Source organism: Alexandromys fortis, unplaced genomic scaffold (assembly GCF_014885135.2).
Source record: "Alexandromys fortis isolate MF-2015 unplaced genomic scaffold, M_Fortis_MF-2015_v1.1 scaffold_16, whole genome shotgun sequence".
In the NCBI taxonomy this organism is placed as follows: domain Eukaryota; kingdom Metazoa; phylum Chordata; class Mammalia; order Rodentia; family Cricetidae; genus Alexandromys; species Alexandromys fortis.
Genome location: NW_026067893.1, coordinates 15,046,852 through 15,067,660, shown reverse-complemented (window position 1 = coordinate 15,067,660; position 20,809 = coordinate 15,046,852). Strand labels below are relative to the sequence as shown.

Sequence of the window (20,809 nt, the reverse complement as noted above, 5' to 3'; positions counted from 1 at the left end):
AATACTTTACATTTCCTCAGGAACCTAAATGGACCTTTACTTAGCATCTCACTACACAATACACACACACACACACACACACACGAGGAGGGGGGAGAAGGGACTTCTTACCTTTCCCTTTCCACCTCACATCTCGCTCTGCCTCAGACTAGTTGGCCTTGACAGTTTTGTCTTTTCTGGGAAAGATAGCTGACCTGGCTCCTGCTGCTCTCTCTCTCTCACCCCCAGCCTATTACTCGTCCCTCCATTAATGACCTCCCCCTCAAATCAGACCTGTTGCTCCCTTGTCTAAAATCACCAAGTGGCACCCCGTGGCCTGCAAGGAAAATCAAAACCTAGGGAAAATACTGTTTTACTCCACTGTCTTCTTGCCCTTGTCTCTGCCCTTCCCCTTCCATGGCTTCTAAGGTTTGTTTGTTTGTTTAACAGTCCCCAATAGGTAAATTGTTGACCCTCCCTATGATTTTTCTCTTTATACACTCTAGGCCCAGAGAATATGAACCCCATCCCTCCATATAGGGTACGTTTGGTTACCCCTCCCAGAGGAGACTGAACATGACAAACCCTAGGAAAGCAATATCTCACTGAGTTACATCCCCAGACTTCCTAGTCCCCTGTTTTTAAATTCCTAAGTTGCCAAGGCTGGCCTTGAACTTGTGCGGGAATACAGAGAGGCCTTGACCTTTCTGTGTTCCTGCTAGGCCACAAGAGTAGCTAGACACAGACTGCAGTGAAGGCTCAGAAGTTAAAGACACTGCTCTTGCAGGGGACCCAGGTTCAGTTCCCACAGTGACCACTCACAACTGCCTGTTCCTACAGATTTCACTTCTCTTCTGACCTCTGTGGGCTCTCGCATGTATGTAGCACACACACATATGCATAAAGTTTAGAGAGTAGTGGGATCACACACCTGCAGTAACAGGATCAACTCAAGTCACTGTGAGACCCTATACTTTTTACCAAGTGTTCTCTGGCACTAAGTTATGTTCCCCTGTATTCCAGTCACCTTGACAACCCACACCCACCATCAGCCTAAACTGACAGGGTCTCACTATGTAGCTCTGGTTCCTCTGTAACTCATTTAGGCCAGACTGGCCTTGAACTAACTCAGAGAACAGTTTACCTCATCCTCTTGTGTGCTGGGATAAAGGCATGCACCAACAAGACCAGCTGAGAGCCCACATATTGACATGTTCAGAGTTTTTCTGATAATGTTATCCTTAAAAGGGACCAGTTTGCCCGGGGTGGGAGTGGGGACGTCGAGAACAGGGGATGGGGTAACATCTGTGGCCACTGTGTGCAGCACGGTGCAGACCTAGGCTTACTAAGGGATATACTGCCTCTGGCCATTGTCCCAGCTCGGTGCTGCCTCCTTTCTGCCTTCGGTCGGGTCTCAGCATCAGTTATACACCCCATGTAGGAAGTGTAGGAAGTGACCTAGAGGCCCATCTGCTTCCTGGAGGACTTCTCATCCTGCTTCAGCACTGAGGGAAGGTCAGAAACAGTGGAGTGTGGGTTGGACCCCATCCACCCAGTGGCTCGAAGTCTGGAAATTTTCCTGTACGTTTGTCATCCAGAGGCTGCCAGGCCAGACTGGATGATTTCCTCTTCTTACTTTGGTCACACCAACACAGAGGCCCTTAGCAACCCTGCTAGGGCCTCGGTCTTCTTTCTGGCATCCCGGGAGTGACAAAGCTGGGGCTTTCAATGGCGAAGCCCGAAAGGGGGAGGGCGCTCTCACCCCTATTCACACAGAGACCTCTATCATGTACGACAATTCCTACCATCCTTAGGCCTTCCTTTCCCTCTTTCTTTTTCCCCACGTTTCCTTCTTCTTCTCCCTTCTCTTTCCCACTACTTTCCTCTTTCAAGTTTCTTCATTCCTCCCATTTACCCTCTGGTCTAGGCAGCCAGTGCTGGATAAGGCACGCCAAAGCAAGTGGGATCAGCACAGCGCCTTTCAGAAATCCCCGGGAGCGGATTTAGGAAATGCGCCCTCCGCTGGCGCTGGATCGCGGTTCTCTGCCTAGCTTTTTTTCTCACGGCTATGACCAGTCTCTCTTTCCTGGCTGCTCCAGATCCATGACTGGGAAATTCTCTGAGGACCTGCTAAAGAGTGAAAGGTACGAGCTGCGGGGGGGCAGCCGGTCCTCTGCTCCCACCCGGTCCCCGCCCCACTTCAGGAAGGGCCAAAAGTCCTGGGCACCCAATTCAACTCCTAAAAAGAACCCGGTGTTATTAAATCTACATGGGTTTCCCTCACTTCATGGACTCAGAATGCCATTTTACACACACACACACACACACACACACACACACACACACACACTTCTGTGTAGTCAAACTATGGGACTTCTCCTTTGAGTCCAGTTCTATGTGGGACTCGGCCTAGTCCTAAGGGCACATACTGAGCTCCCTGCTGTGGCCTCCTTAGTCGGTGGCCACTGCTCCAACCCTGCCCTCCACACGGCACGCATTCACTGCCACGATTAACCGCAAAAACATTTTCTCTTTCACTTTTCTTTGCTTTATTTCTTCCTTCTTCCTCTCCATCCTCCTAGCGCTTCTTCTCTGACTTCGTTTCTCTCCCCACTTTCCTTTTTCTTTTCATTCGCTTTTCTTTCTCTTTCTGCCTCTCTTTTATCGACTGTCTTTATTCTCTTATTCTGTTTTGGCCTCTTGTCTACTAGGTCTCTTTCTCTGGACTCCTCGCTGTCCCTGGACGAAGGTTGCATGGTCTCCAGGCGTTATCTTCCTGGCTCCTCCGCCCTTTTCTCACTTTTTCCTTCTCCCAGGGGTCCCCCGTCTGGCGGGCTTGGGTCCGGCTCCCCCGCCGCCAGGGTGATTTATTCGCCTCGCTCAGTGGAATCAGGTGCTGAACCGATCTGGGGGAACAGATTTCTCCCAGGAAGGGTTTTGTGAACTAAACGATGCTAATTACGGGGTACGGGACGCGCCGCCGCCAGAGGAGGGGAGGTGCGCGGGACCAGATCTAGCTGGGCCAGCTAGGGGAAAGGCGCGGGTTGCGGGCCACCCTGGGCGCCTCTCAGGAGCCTCCTTTGCTCCTCTTGCCCGAGCTTCACCCTTCCCTGGGAACTTTCCCGTCTGAGTTAACTATTAACCGTTGTCGAGAGGCAATTTTCTTCGGAATTTCAGCGATTTCCTTTTCGCCATGGAAGCAGATTAACATGCAAACGGGGAGGCGATCGGCTCGAGTCTGCGCGCCACGAGGATGACTGTCTCTCCAAACTGTCCCGCCGGCGGACAGCGGAAAACTACAGCTCCGGTCCCCCACGCCTGCCTGAGCAGGGGCCGTGACCCAGGCAGTGCCCGCAGAGAAGGTGGAAAAAGCCCAGCTCCAGTGCTGGAGCGAAGTTGAGGGGGGAGCTTAATCCAGACTTAGCGCGGGACCTCAGGCACCGGCAGGCACAGTACAGTCACACCAGGAACCCCAAAGCAACAGCCAGATCTCGGCCCCATCGCTTGCTGGGTGATGTTCAGAAGACATAGGCGAACTAGGGGAGAGCCCTCTCAGGCCTGCAGACACCCGGGACGATCACCCATTTCCCCAAACTTTGTCACTGACGGCACTCCACAGTCCACACGTACACACACCCTGCTTTGGCTTCTGACCACTGCAAACTTAGTTAAACTCCTTAACCACCCTCCCCCTCCTTTCTTGTCAGGCCTGTTTTTCCTGAAGTTGGGAACCAGAAGGTCATCGCCCTCAAAACCTGGGAGTTGGGACCCCGTCTGACTAGCACGTTAGCCTCTGGCCTCCCGCCAGGCTGCCAGAGCCGGGATTTTCCTCACTGAGAGGCGTTGGTGGAGGCTTACCAAGGCCCGTGCTCCTAGGGCTGCCCTTGCTTGACTCGCCCAGGACACTCTGGACCTGTCAGCCCCGTATACACAGTTGTCATCTTCCCATTCTTGGTCTCCCAGCTTCTGTTGCCCTAGCCCTACCCTAGCTTTGAGTTAGTTTTTCCCTGCCTGCCAGGTTCTTTCAGCCTCCGGTGGGCTGTCTCTGTGTCTCTCCGCCTCTGTCTCTCTGTCTCTCTCTGTCTCTGTGTGTGTGTCTGTGTGTGTGTGTGTGTGTGTGTGTGTATGCGCGTGCGTGCTGGCGCGCGCGCACTCATGTGTCTCTGTCTCTCTTGTTTGTTTCGAGGCACGGACACTGATTGCGCCTTATGAAGTTCTAACTGGTTTTGTGTCAGGAAGATCTTTCTCACTGCTACCCAGCCTGGCGTGACGGATTAAACATCAACTAGTTAAATAAAAATTAATATCAACTGCCTCCTAACTTCTAATGTCATGTTGTTTATAACTAATGAACTGATTAGGGGATAAACACATCACGGAGACATTCGGCTTCCCTGCCTCAGCTCCATCGATGCCTGTGCCCACTACAATGCTGCCAGTTGCCAGGCCAGGAAAAGGGGGGTTGGCTGGGGGCAGGGCAGGCTGCCTAAAGGGAGTCCCTGGGGCTTACTCCTCTGCCTGCCTTGATCTTTCTCCTCACTTTCCTTTTCTTTCTTTGCTTTCCTTTTCTTTCCCTTCTTTTGTCCATTTCCCTTCCTTTCTCTATCTCCATTCCTTTCCTTCTTTTTTCTTGTGCTTGCTTCCCCTCTGTTCCTCCCTCCCACCTTTCTTTCTTCCCATTTCTCTGCCATCCCTGTTTATTCCCTGTCCCTTATACCTGCTCCCCAGTCCCAAGTATTAGCTTCCCTTCTCCCTTATTCTATCGTGACTCAGTCTTTCTTTCTTCCTCCCTGGACAGCCAAGACCAAAGTTCTTGTAACTAGGCTTTTGCCCTAACTCAAAGCAAGATAGCCTTTCCCCCAAAACTTAGAAACACACACACACACAGACACACACACACACAGACACACACACAGACACACACACACACACACCTATGAAAGGAGAAGAAAAAGTGTCTTCATTTCTCCTCTTCCATCTGAAAGGGAGCAGGATAACAGAAAAATCTTTCTTAAAATTTGTGCCTTCCCTTTCGTCCCCGAAGCAATTATCAAAGTTCTACTGCTAAATTTAATTTCAGGAAAGCAAAACTAAACAAGAAAAAAGCCCAAAACCTGCTCTAGTGTCTTTCCTCTGGGGCTTCAGATCCCTTACCAGCCAGCCAACCTGACCTGGGGAGCCTCCTCTTAGGAGGCCCTTTTCCTAAGACACTTAAACCAAACCAGAACCGTCATACTGACAGCAGTAAGGCAGAAAGGCAGGTAATCACAGACCCAGGGCAGGTGATTTTTTTCTCCTTAAGAAGCCACAACGTTTAAACTTGGTTTGCCCTGGACCGCAGGGTCTGACAAGACAATAACAACAGAAAAAAGCTTTTAAAACCAATTTAGCACACGTGAAAATGTAATTCTAATGAAGAATCAATAGGCTGGCGGATCATTTTTCCTGTGACTCCTGGGAGATCCTGAAAGAAACTTTCAATCAATGGGCCCAGCGATGAGCAGAAGGGCCCAGGAGACAGTGTGGTGCAGGAGTGAGGGCCTGGGGAAAAAAGGAGAGAGAACCCGAGGGAGGAGGCTGGAGGGAGCTGAAGGACCGGTGCCTTTGACTGGCAGCATCTTGTAGGCTTCTGGAGGAAGGTAGCAGGGGGAGAAGCTAAGAAACTTCTTCCCTCTCAAGTCCCTTCCAGGATGCCTACAAGGTGCTTAGTATAGTGGACCCTAGGTCTGACCCCCCCCTCCCCGGCACTGCCCCAACCCTGGGTTTAGAAACCAGTGGGTAGTTAGCTCGGGAACAAGACAGCTGAGTATGGGACCTCAGTTCAAAAGTCCTCACTAGAGGGCTTACCTACCTGTGTGTCTGGGAGGTTGAGTCTCAGTTCCTGGCTTTAGAAGGAACAAGAATGTTTGATGAAAGTGTGGTCCAGCTTTCCGCTTTGTAAATCATTTAGGCACCCTGTCTCCTAAGAAACTTGTGAGAAGGGTAGGGATTAGTACCACCATTTCAGATGCTAGGAGACAAAGACACAGAGAGCTCTGCAGTGAAGGTGTGAGTCAGGTCGAAATCCATGTGTGCCTGTGTGCACCTTTAATCCAGCACTTGGGAGTCAGAGGCAGGCGAATCTCTGTGAGTTCAAATTCAAGGCCATCCTAGTCTTTGGGGTCCACCCTGGTCAAGTTCAAGGCCATCCTGAGTTCCAGGCCAGCCTGAGTTATACAATGAGATCTGCTGCAAACAAGACAAAAATCAAAACAAAGCCAGGTGGTGGCAACACCTTTAATCCCAGCACTCAGGAGGCGAGGCAGGTGGATCTCTACAAGTTTGAGGCCAGACTGGTCTACAAGAGGTAGTTCTAGGACAGGCTACAGAGAAACCCTGTCTCAAAACAACAACAACAACAGAAGCAAACAAAAACCAAAATCATCACCATCACCACCAACAAGCATGTATGTGTAGTGTGGCTCAAGGGGTAAAGGCACTTGATACCATGCCTGATCACCTGATTTTGACCCCCACAGACATGGTGGAAAGAGTGAACCAACTCCTGCCAATCTTGCCCTCTGACCTCCCGATGGGACTCTTTGTTCATACACATACACACACACACAGTGCAAAAAAACATTTTAAAAAGTTGCACACCTGGGTGCAGTCCTAGGTGACAATGAGAAGCTAATCACGAGTCATCATCTCACACGCATGAACAGAGTAATCACATGACAGTTGTGTGTATGTATGTGTGTGTGTGTGTGTGTGTGTGAGAGAGAGAGAGAGAGAGAGAGAGAGAGAGAGAGGCTAGAGTTTAATTGTGCACTTCAACTTCTATTCTAGACCATGGAAATATTTCTCTGTATGTAACAACAAGAAAGAAATAGCTTTAGATAGGGTCTCAATGTGTATCCCTGGCTGGCCAGAAACTCACTATCTAGACCAGACTGGTTTCAAATTCACAGAAATCTGCCTGCCTCTGCTGCCTTAGTACTGGGATCAAAGGTGTACAACCAGCGAGGATTTTTTTTTAATTTTATGCATTTGGGTTGGAAAATCAGTGTTAAATAAGAAGCAGGAAAAGGAGGAGCCAATGAAATCTAATGTTTGAAGCAAAACATGTTGGTGAGCCAGGTCTGGGGCCTGCAAATCACACTCAGTGGTAGAGTGCATACCTAGGCAGAGTTCCTGGATTTGATCCCTGTTGGAAAAGAAAAAGCCAATGAGGTGATAATTCGCCCAGAAAGTCATCTTCTGACAGGAAGTTATAGGCTTGCTGTGACTCCACAGGCTAGTCCAGTTTCCTTTTTCTGGCTGGACAATCTCTCTAGGAAAGAATCGCTCAGTGGAAAGGGTAGGGTCTCAGAAGTCAACTCAAGTCTTCAAGTAAGGAATCAGGGTGTGGTGGACGTATCACATTCTTTCTGCTGTTGTTTGTTTGTTTGGTTTGTTTTTCAAAATAGGGTTTCTCAGGGTAGCCCAGGAAGTCCTGGAAGTCTTGCCCTAGACCATGCTGACCTTGAACTCTGAGATCTGCCTGCCTCTGTTTCTGGAGCACCTGGATTAAAGGCCTGAACCTCACAACTCTTGCCTTGATCCTTTCTTCCTAAACTCTCTCTCTCTGGTGTGTGTGCGCGCGCGCGTGCGAGCGTAAGCGTCACAGACCTCTTCTTGCACACTGGACTCATCCAGTGCTTTCCTGAACAGCTACTCAGGGTTAGCTATGAGAACAAGACTCTAAGAGGGGGAGTGCTGGGGCAAGCAAGATAAAAGGAAGAACCCAGGAGAGGGACGACAGGGAGGAACGCCAGTGCTCATGAGGGCACATGTGTGTGTTTCTGAAAGAAAGTGGAAGTACAAGCAGGTGCATAAATGGGCTGTGAGAGATTTCCAATATTTATGGCCAAAGCTGGAGAGATGTAAATTCCAGATTGAGGGGTACCATGCCGGACAAGGGTGAAAGCACAGGTGTGGTTACTAAGGTTGTGAGTGTGAAGGCCCAAGAATCTTGGGGGCGAGAGGGGACTCAGAATACTGCAGAAAGGCTCTGTCCAAACACCAAACAAGTGCAGAATGAGTAAGGGAAGGGTGGGCCCTTCCTTCCTCCCCTTGGTCCTCAATATCTCTTCAAGGACACCTTTTATCCCAAGTTTTTATTTGTTGCAAAGAAAAAAAGAATCCAGGGGAACTCTGGGAAAGACTGTGTGGTCTGCAAAAGTTGGGGTGCGTTTGTGGATACTTTAGAAGCTAAACTGAGAGCCAAAAAGTCCAAGGCAGGAGAAGAAGCCTGACGCGGTGAATACCGGAAGTCTTGGGGAAGGGGAACCGCACAAACTTGGGGGAGAAGACAAGGGCCAGAGCGCGAAAGCCTGGCCGCGCAGTCTGTAATCTGAAGGGGGGGGGGATGGGGGGCGTGTGACCGTGAAGATGAAGGGGTGGGGTAAGAGGGTGTGCCGGCGTCTAGACCCGAGGTTCGGTCTTCGGGTGTCTCTGGGCAGCGAGAATATGTTTGTGGGCTTGCCTATAGGGCTGGGGGCCTCCGTGCGTGTGCGCGCCTGTGCGCGGCCCGGAGAGCCCGCGGCTCCACGGCCGGTGGCTGGCTGTGTTCTGCGGCCGGGTGTGTGAGCGCGGGCGCGACTGCAGCTCACAGCCCGCCCAGGCGGCCGGCAGCCGCGGTTATCTGAGCCGCTCGGTCGCGGGTGGCTGCTCCCGGATCTCCCGGCTGCGGCGGCCAAGGCAAGAGCGACTGTGGGTCGACGGAAGAGACGGCAAGCCAAGCCCCAGGCCCGCGCAGCAGCGAGCAGAGCATGGAACAGTGTATGGGTCGAGCAGGTAAGACCTAGAACCCCTAGCAGTAAAGGCTGGGAGTGAGAGCATGGGGTGATGGAGTGGGAGTGGGGGGTCCTGGTCACAGGAGAAGGATGGGAACTATGTAGGTGAGAGCGGGTTCCCTTTCCTTCCCCGGTTCGGTCCACACCTGAGACTGTGAGGGCTGGGGAAAAGAGGTTCTGTGGCCGCTCCTCTTTGGGACTTCTTACCTTCCCGCCTGCCCGGTGACCTCTAAATCTTGTATTGAAAACTTTCCACCCAGGGAATGTGGATTTTACAACTTTTCTTTGCAGAATTTGACTTTTCCTTTCTATTGAGTGCTTAGGACTTTGATCATTCTGATTTCTCTCTTGGCATAAATATTTTACACAACTTTTCTTAAGTTGGGAACATTGGGCAGGCTTTGGTTTCCGGTATTGGGAATATATATGCCAGTGACACATGTGTGTGGGCTTTGAATATTTGGTTATAAGCAGTAGTGTAGAGAACCAACCCCCCCCCCACCATCAAGAGAGGGTCAAGGGGGGGGGAGCTTAGGGGAAAGATGACAGGCGCCAGGGGGCCTGGATGGGGGGGAATCTGCAACTGACTATCCAAGAGCTGTTAGTGCGGCCCTCTTTTACTCCCCCCCCCCCTTTCTCCAGACCTGCCAACTCAGCTGTGACTGCCCGTTAGGCGTCCTGGCGCAGTGCAAGGGTGGGGAGCCCAGTACCCAAACTGAGATTGGGAGTGAGTGAGAGGGCTGGATCAAGTTTCCAGAGTTTTCCAAATAATTCTGTAGAGGTCAAGGCCTAACTCGGGGCCTTTTCTCTTCACTCCTCACCCACACGAATCTCATTTCTTCTCTCCACCCCGCGACCCCAGCTCAAGTTTCGTTCTTTCAACTGATAATTCAGGTTCAGGTGCCGCCGCCCCAACGCGCGCTCTCGCTCTAACTTCTCGGCTCAATCCTTGGACGGTCCCTACTGTTCTTTAGTGTCGCGTCCCCACTGAAGAGCCTGAGCCCCTGTGAGTGTCAACTGCGGCCTCCTGGGCTTTTAGGGCCCTGAGCAGACCCTCCACACCAGAGGTTTAAGTAGGAAGATCAATAGCAAACAGTTGTAATGATCTAATTAATTATGGCAAAATTAAAAGCGAGTATAAAATCAATCTCTGATGGTGTTGAAGATGGAATTCAATTGAGAGCCCATCTGTGCACCCCCTCGACCGTATAAATATGCAGCCCAAGGACAGACCTAATGGCTGAGCCTTCCTGGGAACCTCTCTCCCCCTTCCTCCCTTTCTTACGTAGGGTTTCTCCACCACACTCTCTGAATCTGTTTTGCCTCTTGCCCCTGCCCCTCCTCCCCAGGTCCTCTTTGCTCGGACTCCAACCTTTCTATCCTTTCTCTTACCAGGTGCCTCTGCCTTCCTTGTAGACCTAAGGTGCCTAGACTGGGCTCCTAGTCCCAGCAAGCTGCCTAACGCGAGCTTCCTGCTCAGCACCTCAGGAAGCAGAGGTACAGAGAGCACTGCCTCATCTCTGCGACCCCATCAGGGTCTTCATTCCAAGTTGTACGGGACACTGGAGAAGAAACCAGGCTCTTCAAACTTACCCTGGGAGCACCGGGTGGGGTAGGCAAGGGGCTCAGCTCGTGGCCCAGCAGCTACAGCTCAGACTTGGCCGGTGTGCCTTCCTTTCCTGGAGTCAGGGTGACGCCAGTCAGGCACAGTTCGTACAGGGTGGGAAGAAGTTGCCAAGCGAGGCAGGGGATGTTGAAGAGGAAAAAGGGCTCTTTCTTCCAGGATACCCCCATGACTGCCACATCAGGCCCAAGTCCTTTACCACCCTCCCCAGTTGAATTGTTTTCCCCTTTTCTCTCTCCCACTCTTTCTGCTCCTCGATCCCACTCTCTCCATCGTAGGCTTGTCCCGCCGCTGCACAGATCTCTCAGTGCCCTGTGCCGCCCTGTGGGCCCCCTATGAGCCTTTTGCTCCTAATCTAACTGTTTAAAATGACGAAGACATACAGAAGAGCAGGGGAGTCAGCCAGCACATACGCCTGTTGGGGGCAGGATCGCTGCAGCGGGGTTTACGTGAGATGCGGGTTTTATTTAGTTTTTCTAGCCTGATTCTGAGCAACGCAACAAACACGGGAAGGGTAAAGAAAGGACAAAGGAGGATGAATGGGCAGCCAGGTGCCTGCGATCTTGCACCCAAAGTATAAAAATCAAGGGTCTGGGTCCTCCCTGTTTCTCTGACCTGTCCAGATCCCCCGTCAGCTTTCTGGCTCCCTGTAGATGATCTCCTGCCTTTTCCCTTGGCAGCCCAGAGTGATCTCCGGGACTCCCACTGAGTTCCCAGGGGTTTTGTTGTTGTTGTTTTTCCCTCAGAGAACTCTTCCTTCTCCCTGATCCAGTCACTGGGTCTTCAGAGCCTAGGGGGAAGACGCAGCCTGACACCTCCCACCCTCTTCTGCTGGCCCTCCTCACCCTGTTATTAATTGCTGTGTTGACCTGCAAGATTGATTGGCAGTCCTGCAGGAAGAGGCTGGGAAGCCTTGGCCTCAGAGCAGCCTGGACGGAGGGGCTGGGTGAGGAGAGGGGGAGGCACTGGAAATTGGTCCTGTTTTACCTTAGCCCGGGTGTGGAACACAGACAGCTGTTTGCCTAAACACCCATCACCACCGTTTCAAATCCCTTACAGCACTCAGACACATTCAGTCAAACACCTCCTCATTGATTCAGATGCTGGGGAGGGGGGTTTCCCTTCCTTAGTCAGTTTCATCAGTGTGTTCGTTAGCCGCGGGTCTAGAGCTCTTTGCAGGTCTAGACGTGGTGGGAGAACTCCCGAGTCTGAGCTTTCTACCAGGGATTCACTGTGCGCTGCTTTTTCTTTCTAATCATAGTGACAGAAATTTAAGAGATAATCCTGGATACAGATGACCCTTAGAGTCTCAAACCAAATCATCCCCTTCCCCGCCAAAGAAGGGAATTTGTCCTAGGACCTCAAAAAAATTACATTCAGGCCTTTTGCTTCAGTAAAGTTTGAGGGGATAGATGCTCTGGCCTGCCAAGAGCATAGGGCAGAGGCTTGCAGCACCAAATGCAGAAATCTAACCCCTAGGAGGGACCTCCCCTTGCTAGTTCTTCCCAGCCCAGTCACCTGCAAGTTCGCAGGCTTACAAGTCCCCCCCCCCCTTCCGCAACAGCTGCACCTACTCCTGGCTATAGCCCCTGTCCGGACCCGAGGCCACTGGACGTCGGGCCAAGATCCCCGGGAGCGTCTTGGCTCCAAGCTAGGCTTGATGGAAAGGACAGGCAAACCTTGTACAAACCTTGGTCTGTCCCCGAGAGACCCCTTCTCTTGGGCCTCTACCCTCTCAGCCAGCCCTCCTTACCCTGTGTCCTCTCTCCCCTCCTCTCCGGTCCTTTGTTTCCAGCCACCTCGCAGCCCTTCCCCCGCCTGGGCGGCCGTGCCCCCAAGGCCTCCCTTGCCTCGCTGGCAGGTTTCGCTCTGCCTTACCGGCTCCCGGCTCAGGCGCGCACTCCGCCTGCTCCTCACATCCACACAGCTGCTGCCAGAGGAGGAAGGGAGGGCAGCGCGCGGTGGATCCAAGACAGTAGATTTGGTGTCTGCTCGTAACTCCCGGGAAACTCTGCCCTGGTGCTCCCGCCCCTCTCTCCAACTATTCCTCTGTGCTGCCGGGCCCAGAGCCCGACGTGTGGGCCCTGGCTATTTCGCTACCCTTTAGCTTCCCCGCATCTGGAGTTGCTTTGCATTCCGCATTCCTTTCAACTTCCACTTGCTACCTCCTATCCTCTCGCTCTCTGTTGTCACTGTAGCGGTGGGTGGCACTGGGGACGTCCCAGATCGTCCAGCACAGTCTCCCTCCACTACAGTGCGCTGAGCTGCGGGCTCCAGCAGGCTGAGAAGAGGGTTAATCATTACCTCCCCATCAACAGTCAACCACCCTTGGACTCTCTCACCCAGGCTCAGGGAGGAGGGGGCAGCTGGCCCGATGGAGACCGGGTTTGCCCTACCAGCCTCTGCAGGCCTTCCAGGGGCAGGTCTCTTCGGTGGCCTCAGCACCCCCTTTGGGTCCTCCGTTTCACCCCTTCTGCTTCCCTCCGCCTCCTGGCACTCCTATCAGGCTCTGCCCACGTCTCATCTCTGCTCAGTCTTTGGCAAGTTGACTGCAGGTTCTAGGACGACCAACTCTCTTTGTTTGGAACCGGACAGAACGGGGTTTCCTTTCCCCAACCTCTGCCAAAGGTTTTGGCTGAGTGGCCCAAAGGGGACCGTGCCTCGGATCACAATTAACCCGATTGTTGGGGATGTGGGTGAGAAATTGAACTGATCTAGCGGTTACAGTAGACTGGTGTGTGTGTGTGTGTGTGTGTGTGTGTGTGTGTGTGTGTGTGCAGGAAGTGGGAATGGAGGAGTGGCAAAAGAGACGAGAAACCTGGATGGGTGTGGTGTAGTCAAAAGGGAAGGGGCGGGAGTCTGCAAGGCAGAAACACAGGAAGGAGTGGCAGTGAGGGATCCCAATAACATTTATGGGGTAGGATGAAAAACAACACCTTCGTGTTCTGCCAGCCTGCAAGCTCAGACCCCCTCCCCCACTTCCCTCTTTGGGGTTGTCATGTGTTCAGAAAGCTGGACAATTATTCCTTCACCCACTATAGAAGTGTTTGTTTTTCAAAGGCTCCATAGTGCACAAGTGTAATTGTCCCCATTTTACAGGCAAGAAAACTGGGGCTTTAAAAAAGCATAGGGACTATGCAGGCAGAGACAGCGTCTCCTTCCTGAAGGCAGGGCGGGGTTGGTGGGGGGGAGGTGGGATGGGGGCGTTGGGGTGGTGGTGAATGGTTCTTTTAGCAGCCCTCCGTGGGTGCCTGGGGCCGGTAAGGTGGTATTCAGGTCTGAGACAGGATTTTCGGGGCCTCCTTGATTCTTTCCCATCTACTTTTCCCTCTTTGGTCAAAGTCCTCCACTCCTACCCCGTGGGCCTGCTGGCCAAGTTTTGACTATTTTTACACCCCTCCACCAGTTCAGTGGTCCACGGGCAGCCACCTGGCTGACCCGTGCCAATATGAGGCCCCTTTAGTAGCCAAGTGGTTTGTATTGTCATTACTCCTCAAAGGGGCTGTGAAGGGCCAGGGAGGTTGCTAGGTCCTCTTACGTAGGGAAGCAGGGTTAAAGGGAGGAGGGGCCAAGGAGGATAAAGGCTCAGCACGTGTGCTCGGCCTCTACAGGACCAACAGACTAGGCGGGCGGGGCCAGCTGGCAGTCAGGACCCCCAGGATTCTTGTGGGGTGTCCAAATATTGGGAACAAAGGCGGGAAACGAAGAGTGAGAACAGGAGGGAGGGAGGGAGGGAGCAAGGGGGGAGAGCGAGGAAGCAGAAATTAGGGGGTCTTGGATGAAAAAAAAAGTAGCTTTAGGGAGAATGCGCTGTGGAGTGTGAAATTGCAGCCCATGGTGCTCCATATTGTACCAGAAGCTCTTCCAAAAAAAAAAAAAAATCCTCCAATGTGACCAGAAAGCCGGCTAGGCAGGGGGAGGGGAGGGGGGCTGGCGGGAGCCGGTCAGGCAGGGCATGAGAGGGGCCTCAGAGCGTTCACCCACTGCCAGGGATCTGGACGCCTAGGGTACGCCCTCCAAGGGCGCACTGGGAGGGCAAGTGGGCCGCGGGTGTGCGACCCAGAGTTTGATTGTAAGAACTTTTTTTCTTTTCTTTTTGTTAGTGGATATGATGAGTTCCAAACGGAATAATCCAGAAAAGACACTGGGCTACGTAGTAGCTACTCAACTGGCGCTTTCTCCCTCTTTGGATTGTGCTTTCCTTTCCTTCGGACTAGGTTTTTTTCTAGGTTTTTTTTTGTCCCTTAATTCTGAACAGCACCCCCCAACACACACACTTTAATGCTTTTAATTTGGTCTGCGCTGTGGGGAGCATTTCCTGGGGAGTTACGCTTAATTTCGGAATTTCTAATCCCCTCCGTTGGAGCTCAGGCCCTAGCTCCCCTCGCTACTCCCCAGGAGGTAGGAGAGAGACAAGCCTAGGCCACGGGGGAGGGGCACAGCTGGGATGCTCCACTGCAGCCCGGCCCTTTCCAGATCCCCGGTAGCACAGACACCTTCGAGAACTTTTTGAGACCCCGTGCCTAGTCCCAGGGTAGCGCTGTGCGAGCAGAAGGGAGGCAGACACGTCACTCTCTTTTCCGTCCTGACAGAAAGTTCCTGGGCAGCAAACAAACCAAAAACCTAGCAAAAGAGTCACAAATAGGAGTCGGGGTAAGCGGGGTTAGCACTCACACTTTACTTATGCGTAATCTGCTTAGAAATACATTGAAAGCTGAGGTGTAAGTCACACACGGCTTGGGACACCTCTGCATAAGTTTATACAGGAGGTCATTCTTATCGCGACCACAGCCTCCCGCACACATAACACTTGAGCGGAGCAGTGGAGAACCCTAGCTGGTCGAAAAGGGAGGAGGTAGGAGTGGGCCGCCAGGCGCCAAGCTAGCATGGCAGAGATGGGAGCGGAGAAGGCGAAGGAGCCGAGATCCACAAGGAAGATTTATTGGGCAGATCAGATGCACAGAGGCGGCTAATGAAGCAAATCCCGAGATGGGTATCAGAGCAACTCCCCAAAAGTTTATTTGCCTTTAAATTTCCGCAGGGAGGCGGGCGCCTTGTTTGAAGTGTAAATGCCCCTAGGTTGGGGTGGGGGTGGAAGGGCTGCTTTGAAAACACTGGAGAGAAAAGGTTCATTTAGAGGCAGACGAGGGAAAAGCAACCAACCCTGACAGGTCAGAGCCCTGGTTGTGTTTGGGGTTGGGTTGTTTTCTTCTTTCTCTTTCCTCTCTTTCCTCTTCTTTCTTCTTTTTCCCCCCAACTCTTTCCCCTTCTGTTAGGACCCATAGAAGAAGAAAAAGAATAGGAAAAGGGAGTTGGAGCGAGAGGCCACCGAGGAGGGACAGATGCAGGCCAGCCCTTCATGCTGAAGTCCAGAGAGAAGGCTGTGCAGAGGCTAACGGAGCTTCCAAAGCAGCAGGGTGGTTTGCCTTTTGATTATCTAGAGCCAGAAACTGACTGGGAAGCTAGACAGTGTCCCAGGAGCAAGGGGAGAAAGGCGTGCTTAGGGCTTTCTGAGGCTACCTGGACATTGGACAGTTACTAGCCCTCATTCCCAAGAGGGTCTATATAAAAGGTACGTGTGGGAGTGCCAACTTCAAACACGCTGCTTTACAAACTGTTAGTTCTCTTTACAAAATGTAAAGATCAACCCCTCCCCCAGTACGTGAAAATGCCCATTGTCCTAGTTCACACTTCATAGTGTACGAAAAAGGAATACTGAGTTCTAGAGAAGTGTGGATTTCTGTGTGGAACGAGGGAGTCCACGCATTTTTGTTTCTCCAACGGTTCAGACTCATCAAGACATAACTTATGTACACATATGTACAGTGTACATATGTGTGGAGACCTGGCCAAGGCTCCTTTATGGGTTTCTAACCACGGTTTCTTTTTAATGCTCCCCACATTCAATTCTGATTTGATTAGCTCTTGGCAGGAAGCTAAGGCTATGCCAGTTAGTGCCACCTGAGAGGTCCTGGCTCTCCTGGCTGGGGAACTGACTTACTGTTTCTCCTTTTTCGTTCCCCCACGCGAAGTTAGTGCGGGTTCCCGGGGTTGTGAGGCCAAAGCAAACCTGCGAGCGCCATCTGCAGGCCTTGGGAGGAAGGTACTAGCTTCCAGGCAGGACCCCTGAGCCTACAACCTCCAGCCCAGGGGAACCAACCTAGTCCTCAGCCCAAGGGAAGTGAGGGACAGAGCGGTGGGCGGCAGGCAGGTAGGTATTTTATCTTGTTTTGTTGTTTTTTTTTAATTTTTAATTTTCAGCAGTTACTCTGCAATTGGATTAATCAGATCGGTATCAGAAATTTGCGGGAGACAGGGCGAAGGCCGGGATCCCAGCGGACCCATCTCCCCAAGCAATGGAAAGCTCAGAATCCTGTGCAGCCGAGCCTGGCCTGAAATCCTCCCAGAGTAAGGGCATCCTGGGAAACCGGGGTTCTAGATGCCCAGTAGGAGTCAGTCTGAGTCTAGTGGGTGCTTTCCCCAATCCCAAATACTGCTGAGGCTTTTTGGCCATAGAGACAGGGTCATGAATCCGCTCACTGCCCTTCCTCTGGGCTTCAGGAGCTGCAGACAACGCCAAGAGGCTCGGATCCGCCCGGCAAGAAAGCACTGTTTGGCAGCTCGAGCTTCCCAGAGCCACCCTTTCTCAGACCCAGGGAAGCCTGGGAGGAGGGAGCGAAGGGGGGAGAGGAGAGTTAAAACATCAGCTGAAGTGCCAAGATGATTTATGAGACGAGGGAAAATATTTCATAAAGATCTCCCGGATATTCTGTACTTAACCAGTTAGGAGACAAAGGACTTCTCTTGCCTAGTGCGTGCGAGAGGACCCCAGCGAACAAGGGAGCGAGTGAGGGTCAGACTGCAGAGACTGGGCCAGCGGCTCGGATAGAAGCCGGGCCAGGCCGGCGTACTGCGCCGGCTGCGCTCGTTCCGGATCCGCAGAGCTAGCGGCGGGCGGCGCTCAGCCGCGTTCACAGCCTCCTCTTCTCCCCAGCCGGGGAGAGAGAGCGCCTTGGTCCCGCTTTGGGCTTTTGCATTCTCTGCCGCCGTGGCGGACAAGCCGCTGCGCACTGTATCTAGCCCAATCCCCTCCCTAGCTATCCGAGGGTCCAAGAGCCAAGTTCCCTGGCTTTCCTGCCGTCCGTTGGGTCCCACCAAGGCAGGTGGGTCCTAGCCAGAGGCCTCTAGCTTGATTCTGAACCAAGCGTTCTGGGCTGCCCAGACTCCGGGGAGGGGGTGCGCGCCACAGCGTGTGGGACGGGAGGGGACAAACTGCTGGGCACTTTGCCCCGGAATGAAAATCTGGCGTTCGTGGATGGGAAGGTACCACAGGAGGGAAAGGCGAAAGGGAAGGACCAGAGGTAAAGGGAGGGAGGAAGGAAGACACAGGGAGGAACGGAAGGGAACTCAGCACTAAGGATAGCCGACTTAAGACTAAGGATGAGGACCCGCGGGCAGTGGGATCTGCGGACATTGGCCGGTGGATGGCAGCCTGGGCGAGTTGGGACAGAGAGCCTGGCTTCGGGGCGCTGCCCGCTCGAAGGCCCACTGTGGTTGCCTGAATATTCATTAGGCTGGCCGTTCTTTATCCTTATCTAACGTTTATCTTCTCGGCGAGTTTCGTTTCTCAGCGTAGTTTTAATCCCGGGCTCCCAGTCCTCCTCCCCCTGGCCTGCTCCTCACCCTCCCTCTTCCTTCACCCGCTGCTCCCTCCCGTTTCCCCCTCCCCGGCCCTCCCCTCGCCGGCACCGGAGTGACAGGCGCGGGGCCCTCCTTGCCGAAGCTCGGGGCTCCGGCGCTGGCGAATCACAGAGTGGTGGAATCTATTGCCTTTGTCTGACAAGTCATCCATCTCCCGGCGCGGGGAGGAGGAGGGGGTCTGGAGGGGGCTTTGCAGCTTTTAGAGAGACACACACCGGGAGCCCAGACTCCAGTCTCTGGCCGAGTCTTCTTGCAGCCGCAACCCACCTGGGGCCAGCACAGCGCTGCGGGCGCCGCTCGGCTCCTAGGCTGCCTCCCTCCCTCCTGGCCCTCCGGCCGCCGCGGCGAGCGCCTGCCTTTTCCGGGGGCGGGGGCCGGCTCGCGCGCTCCCCTCCCGCGGGCGCCGCTTGGACATCCCGGGGATTGCTACTTCTCTGCCAACTTCGCCAACTCGCCGGCACTTGGAGCGGCCCGGCTCCCCTCCCGGCGCCCTCGGGCGGCCCCTGCCCTGAGCCCTCTCCGTTCAGAGCCTCTTAGACCACCGGGTTCTAGGGGAGCTGAGTGAGCCGTCTTCCCCACCCGGCCTCAGCTCTGGCCGCAACTGGCGCGCGAGCTATGCGCCCCCTGTGCCCCTTGGCCCAGCCCGTCGCCCGGGGGCTGCTTTACTGACTGCCCAGCCGCGTGCCCCGACGGTGGCAAGTTGCAGCCGCTGCGGTTGCAAACCCCGGCGGGCCCGGAGGAGTCCCGGCGGGGAGCCCAGAGCGGCGCCCCCCGCCCTTGCGTACCCCGCAGTAGCTGGGCGCCCGCTCACCCTCCCTCCCCCACCGTCCCTTCCTTTTCTCCTCAAGTCCTGAAGTTGAGTTTGAGAGGCGACACGGCGGCGGCGGCCGCGCTGCTCCCGCTCCTCTGCCTCCCCATGGATATGCACTGCAAAGCAGACCCCTTCTCCGCGATGCACCGTGAGTACCGGCGCCCGGCTCTTGTCTCGGTTCCAATCCCGTCTAGCCCCAGTGTTGTCCGGCCCCCTGCGCTCAGGTCTTACCCTAGAGGCCACACCGGCTTTTTCTCGGCCCCTCCTTTCGCGCCCTGCCTATTTCTCTTACCTAGTGTTTCTCCTGTCTTTAGCTACTCTCTTCTGCTTTTTGACACCCCATGCTTATCGTTCTGTCTGCCTTTGTACCTTTGCTAGTGCTCCACCTGCCTTTGCTCCTTCCACCTGCTCCTCCTTACCTCGCGGGATACATAGCCCTGGGCCCAGGTCCGAGCCACTAGCTTTTGCCCTGGACTAAAGGATTAATTGACAGTTCTCTCTCTCTCTCTCTCTCTCTCTCTCTCTCTCTCTCTCTCTCTCTCTCTCTCCACCCTCCCCTCATATCTACCTCTCTCAAACTTAGAGTTGTGGACCATCAGGAGGAGGCTCCTAGCTTGAGCAGCCTAGGTGTCAGGACAGCGAAGTAGAAGCTCCTGGGGGTGTGACCCCCTTCTGAGCCTCAGCTCTCCTGTACCTTCCAGCTTAGCCAAGGCTTCATGGGGACTGGTTTGAAATATTCCCATCCTCTTTCTTTCATCCTCACTTCTCCGCCTTCTCCTTCTCTTCCCTTTCAGCTGGGAACATGAGATTGTCAGGAGAAGGTGGTCACTTTTTCTTGACTTTGCCCAGGGGGGTGATCGTTCTAAAAACAGTAAGGGGTTTTGAGAAGAAATCAAAGTCAGGAAGAAAGCAAGTAGTAGAGCCTTCCAAACCAGCTCCTAGATGCTCTGCATTCTGGAGTCTTTTCTTTGCCTGCCTCCACTCTCTGTTGAGGACCAAGCAGCCAGCGCCCTGGCCAGGGGGTCAGCAAGAATGGAAAAATGAGAGGGAAAGAACAAAAGAAAGGCAAATGCTAAAGCCGAGGAGAAAGGAAAGAGAAATCAAATCAAGAGGGGGAAATCAAGGAAAGAAAATAAAAGAATGTTATGGGGGTGGAGAAACAGAAAAATAGAAAACGGGGAAATATCTAATGAATTTTGAATTTATCTAATTCATGCTAGGTCTTTAACTTGGAAAACTATTTGTCAGATATTTTCCTTTGCTTAAAAATATAAATAATATTTTAAATAGAAAAGCTCTCCCCATGTATAGATTAATAATTAAGGATAATTTGTAACTTTCCACAAGGTAACTTTTTAGACCTAGCCTTGTTCTGGGCTTTAAAATATGATACAATAAGAGAGAACCATGTTTTGTTTATTCCTTTCCTAAGCACACGTTTAACTTTACGGGACGATTAAAAAAACTTTCGGAATAAAATATAGTTCCCTAAATAATTTTTAGGTAAAGGAAACCCAAGCGAGGGACTATGGGCCACTGCGGGTGTCTCGGGCAGCCGGGAAGCCCAGCTCTTTTTCGGAGGGAATGAAACAGTCCACACGCCGGTTCACCAAGGCGGCCAGCCTCCGTCTCGGCCCTTCTGCCGCTGCCTAGCTCAGTAATTTTGGGGGACTGCTTCCGGGACGGGCCAGTCAGGGCCAGACTCAGGGAACCACTCCGAAACCAAAAGGGGAGCAAAGCCAGCAGAAGGTGGTCGAAGGAAGGGAGAAGGGCACTGCGCGGGCCGGCAAGGCGGCCGGCTGGCGGGCGAGCAGCTACATACAGCCCGGGTCGGTGCCCTCGGCAGTAGCACATTTCAGGCCTGATTCAGCGCGGGTC

At 53.2% G+C, this 20,809-nt stretch overlaps 1 protein-coding gene across 9 annotated transcripts in view; it reads left to right on the top strand.

Annotated features, from left to right (window-relative positions):
* The first annotated feature begins 8,665 nt into the window (after positions 1-8,665).
* The window catches only part of Pax2 (paired box 2), an 89,756-nt gene continuing 77,612 nt past the window's right edge, over positions 8,666-20,809 (top strand). For 8 of the 9 annotated variants that reach the window (XM_050146794.1, XM_050146816.1, XM_050146758.1 and 5 more), the window contains exons 1-2: positions 8,666-8,796; positions 18,969-19,079. In XM_050146794.1, coding sequence (XP_050002751.1) covers positions 8,772-8,796; positions 18,969-19,079 — 136 coding nt within the window. In that variant the 5' untranslated portion in view covers positions 8,666-8,771. Of the gene's footprint in view, positions 8,797-17,234; positions 17,583-18,968; positions 19,080-20,809 lie in introns of those variants that run through there. The other variant, XM_050146801.1, reaches the window with a different exon arrangement.